Source organism: Austrofundulus limnaeus, unplaced genomic scaffold (genome assembly GCF_001266775.1).
Source record: "Austrofundulus limnaeus strain Quisiro unplaced genomic scaffold, Austrofundulus_limnaeus-1.0 Scaffold280, whole genome shotgun sequence".
Taxonomy (NCBI): Eukaryota; Metazoa; Chordata; class Actinopteri; order Cyprinodontiformes; family Rivulidae; genus Austrofundulus; species Austrofundulus limnaeus.
Genome location: NW_013952682.1, coordinates 650,828 through 655,112, shown reverse-complemented (window position 1 = coordinate 655,112; position 4,285 = coordinate 650,828). Strand labels below are relative to the sequence as shown.

The following is a 4,285-nucleotide window of genomic DNA, read 5'->3' as shown; positions in this document are numbered from 1 at the left end:
GTACTAAAAGTACTCTGATTACCAGAGTTTAAATGAAAAGTATTAAAAGTACTCTGATTACCTGAGTTTAAATGAAAAGTACTAAAAGTACTCTGATTACCAGAGTTTGAAGAAAAAGTTCTAAAAGTACTCTGATTACCAGAGTTTAAAGAAAAAGTATTAAAAGTACTCTGATTACCTGAGTTTAAAGGAAAAGTACTAAAAGTACTCTGATTACCTGAGTTTAAATGAAAAGTATTAAAAGTACTCTGATTACCAGAGTTTGAAGAAAAAGTATTAAAAGTACTCTGATTACCTGAGTTTAAAGGAAAAGTACTAAAAGTACTCTGATTACCAGAGTTTAAATGAAAAGTACTAAAAGTACTCTGATTACCAGAGTTTAAATGAAAAGTACTAAAAGTACTCTGATTACCATAGTTTGAAGAAAAAGTACTAAAAGTACTCTGATTACGAAGATTAAATGAAAAGTACTAAAAGTACTCTGATTACCTGAGGAGGTTTGCAGGTTTTTTAGCCTCTGTAACATGAATATTCTTCAAACACAAAAAGTCAAATAAAACCTCTTTATTTTTAGGAAATGTGGAGTAAAAACATGATTTGAACCATTTTGTCACAAAACTGCAGATTTTCTTTTGAACGTGGCTCAAAGTGAAACAGGAAGTGAYATCAAAGGGGAACTCTAAGAAAAGGAACTCTCTCTTTATTTAATGAAATATTTGAACTCTGACTCTTCATCTCTCTGGTGACTCAGTAATCTAAAAAACCATCAGATTCTTCTCTGCAGTCTGTTATTAGTCGTCATAGCAACGCTCTGTTTACATGCCCTTTGACATCACTTCCTGTTACTTCAAATGCAAATATCTCAACAGCTGCTGATCTCAGCAGTATGAGATTTTCCCTCCAGTGTGTTATCAATGTAATCTTTCTAACATGCATTCACATTTGTTTCAGAAATTTGATGTCACAGGTACTTTAAAGTAAAATGATCTACGAGCCCTGAGCTGATGMACGCTCTCTTTACGTAGAATAATCAAATCATAAAACAAAATTTATTGTTTCCTCAGATCGTCTCCAAAGGGATCCCCATGAACGCCAGAATGATCCACTCTCTGAGCGGGAAACAGTCTCCCATCCCGTACGGGAGGAAAGGCCAGGTGAGGTGAACACCTTTTCTCCAGGTAACTGCAGGACTTCCTGTCATTTATTGAACTTTAACGTCTTTAAAACCACATCAGAGCTCAGAGCTTCAGATTTTACAACCAAAACAACCGTTTTGATTACTTCTCACTCAGTTTACCTTCTGAGATGAAAGAACTAAAAGAAACTGTAGTGCATGGAAACTCTTATTTTGGTAAATTAAAGAACTGACCTGATTTCTCTCCACGCTGGGAGCTGCTGAAAAGAACCTTCCTGTTTTTGGGTCAGAAGGTTTTGGGCGAGCAGAACCGCTTCAGGTGCAAATTAGACCTTCACATTCAAATGACATTTTTTAAACTTCCTGTGAGTCCGGAGGAAGAAAACGGGAGACTAAAGGATGCAGAAGGTCGGCTCAACAGAAGTCTGAGTGAGATTATAATGAGACGGTTCTGTTCGGTCCGTGAGCTCCGTCTCAGAACAGCTCTCCGGTTCTCCTGCTGCCGGCTCACAGGAGGATCTGAATCCCGTCAGGGGATCCTCACAGTTTAAATTAAACTCAGATGTTCAAACAAAGCAAATGAAAACATGAGTGAATTAAAGCCARGAGGTTCTAACTGCTTCTTTCTCTCAGTACATCCTGTCTGTGGACCGGGCCAACCTGAACAAGGAGCTGCTGACAGGTACGAGCGCCGGATTGCTAAGTTTAAAGGGCCTGTGACATCAAATTTTTGTAATAAATGTGAATGCGATTTTGGAAAGAGAACACTGAAAACATGTTGCAAAACAAATTTCATGCTGTTGAGATGAACAGTTGTTGAGATATTTGCATGTGAAGAAACAGGAAGTGATGTCAAAGGGGAATGTCTGCATGTAAACAGAGCGATGCTACAATAATTAGAGAAGAATCGGTTTCTTTAGATTACTTTGGGTCACTATCAGAGTTCAAGAGTTTAAATAAAATTAAGAAAATTAGCATAATACACATGATTTTACCCATTTTGTCTCATAACTGGCATATTTTCTCTTGAATTTGGCTCAGCAAAGTGAAACAGGAAGTGACATCAAAGGTGAACTCTTTAAGAAAATAATCTCTCTGGTCTTTGTTTATTGAAACAATCTTATTTAAACTCTTCTTCAACTCTGATAGTGACTGAAAATAATCTAAAGAAACATCAGATTCTTCTCTAATTATTGTAGCATCGCTCTGTTCACATGCAGACATTCCCCTNAGAAAAAAGAATCTGAACCAGTTAAATCTGATTTATCAGTGTGCATTGCATTGGCAATGCACACTATTGTGATTTGTTTCCCATCCAAGTCATCTCCACTTCGGCATGCTTCTCCTCCTGCATACTTTGTCCTAGAGCTGCCATTGTAATTTATATCTGTAAAGCTCCTGTGCCAAATGATGGCTATGCCTTTTGGTGCCTGTACAACTTATAGTTTTTGAAATACTAATGTTTAATAATTTATGATGGGAGTCAATGGAGCCTTGTATTGGTCCAATGCTGCCCCCTGCTGTATCTACTCAATACTGAATCATAGTTTAATAATATTTAATCTCAATAATTCAATGGTTACAATACTAATATGATTGTATTTTGATGTTTTACTATAATGTTTTCCTAATATTGCTCTATTGCTGTAATAATTTGCAGTTTAGTGTCAACAATTGCATTGGCAATGTGGCCTCTTTCTGCRTACATACAAACCAACCCTTGGCARTGCCCACTSCCACAGCTCCAATGGTCTCATGGTTAGGTCTATGAGCTTTCATGTGGGAGAGCAGGGTTYAAAACCCAGTTACAGTAACTTTAACAGACAAATCTCTACAAACTTCATTTTGTTACACAATTACCCTCATTACAGACACCTGCTGACTTGACAAGCACAAGTTGGTAGAAAACACATTTGAACTTGGTCACATTTCATTCTGCAAGTCCACTGCTGCAGGTAATGACATGCTACGTGGCAATGCACACTTGTTTTTACATCGTAAAAACCCGTGTCTAGTTAAATATAATTTTCAGTCTCTGTACTGTCGTTGCCTCACCACTAGATGCCAACAGATTTCTTTACTTCTGCACTGAAACATCATTTAGTGTCTCCTGATCAGTAATTTGCAACAATCTGAAAAGCAGAATTTGTTCATTTTAYTCTGCTGGGACCTAAAAACTCATCTTTCTGACCTTTTTTCTTTTTTTATTCTATTCTTCAAATACAGACTTCAAACTGCATCAACAAAGACAGACGGGCAGGTTTTCTTATTTTAAACTCAAACACTGATTTTATAATCTCTATTKTTGCCCTGATGAGACAGAGTTAAAGTCCAGATGTGAGCAGGTTCAGTTCTCTGTCAGATGAGTTTTGGACAGAAAGAGGAACTGGTTGTGAACTGATCCAACGCTCATCATCGGCCCTCCTCTTTTAAATTTTAACTCAGCAGTTCTGTAAGCCCCTCTAAACCGGACGGTTTGTGGGCCAGACCACCACAGAACCCACGGGCGACATGGAGGACCCGGGCCCCGCCGGCAGACAGACCAGGAAGAAMGTTGTAGCTGTGGTGGGCGGAGGGTTGGTAAGAAAAGAAAATGAAAGTGAATTGTTAACTCTTTACACATCGAGTGTTTTATTTTATCTCAAACAGTCTGTTGCCACATGATGAACTAAAGTCTGGAGCAAATCAGCTCAAAACCAACAGTGTGTAGTTCTGTGTGTAGCTCTGAATGTGCACCTTGGACTTTGTTGTGTAACTGCAGTGATTTTGTGAAGCTTTTTAATCTCGTCCTGCTGCTGCTCAGGTCGGAGCTCTGAACGCCTGCTTCTTCGCCAAAAGAGGCTTTCATGTGGAAGTGTTTGAAACAAGGGAAGGTAGTGTTCAAACCTTTACAGTAAAAACACACACCTGCCTCAGAAACACCTGCCTCAGAAACACCTGGCTCAGAAACACCTGGCTCAGAAACACCTGGCTCAGAAACACCTGCCTCAGAAACACCTGGCTCAGAAACACCTGGCTCAGAAACACCTGGCTCAGAAACACCTGCCTCAGAAACACCTGGCTCAGAAACACCTGCCTCAGAAACACCTGCCTCAGAAACACCTGGCTCAGAAACACCTGCCTCAGAAACACCTGCCTCAGAAACACCTG

At 39.1% G+C, this 4,285-nt stretch overlaps 2 protein-coding genes across 2 annotated transcripts in view; both read left to right on the top strand.

Annotated features, from left to right (window-relative positions):
• Nucleotides 1-1,064: 1,064 nt before the first annotated feature.
• Nucleotides 1,065-4,285, top strand: part of kmo (kynurenine 3-monooxygenase) — a gene marked incomplete at its 5' end in the record, with an annotated part of 21,936 nt that continues 18,715 nt past the window's right edge. Inside the window, 2 exon segments of the mRNA XM_014021162.1 lie at nucleotides 1,065-1,154; nucleotides 1,769-1,817. Of these exon segments, the coding sequence (XP_013876616.1) occupies nucleotides 1,065-1,154; nucleotides 1,769-1,817 (139 nt within the window).
• On the top strand, nucleotides 3,305-4,008 carry LOC106526537 (kynurenine 3-monooxygenase; the record flags this gene model as incomplete). Its single annotated transcript, XM_014021163.1, is given in 2 exon segments — nucleotides 3,305-3,715; nucleotides 3,939-4,008. Coding segments are annotated over 2 exon segments (139 nt in total), but the record flags the coding sequence as incomplete, so codon positions are not given.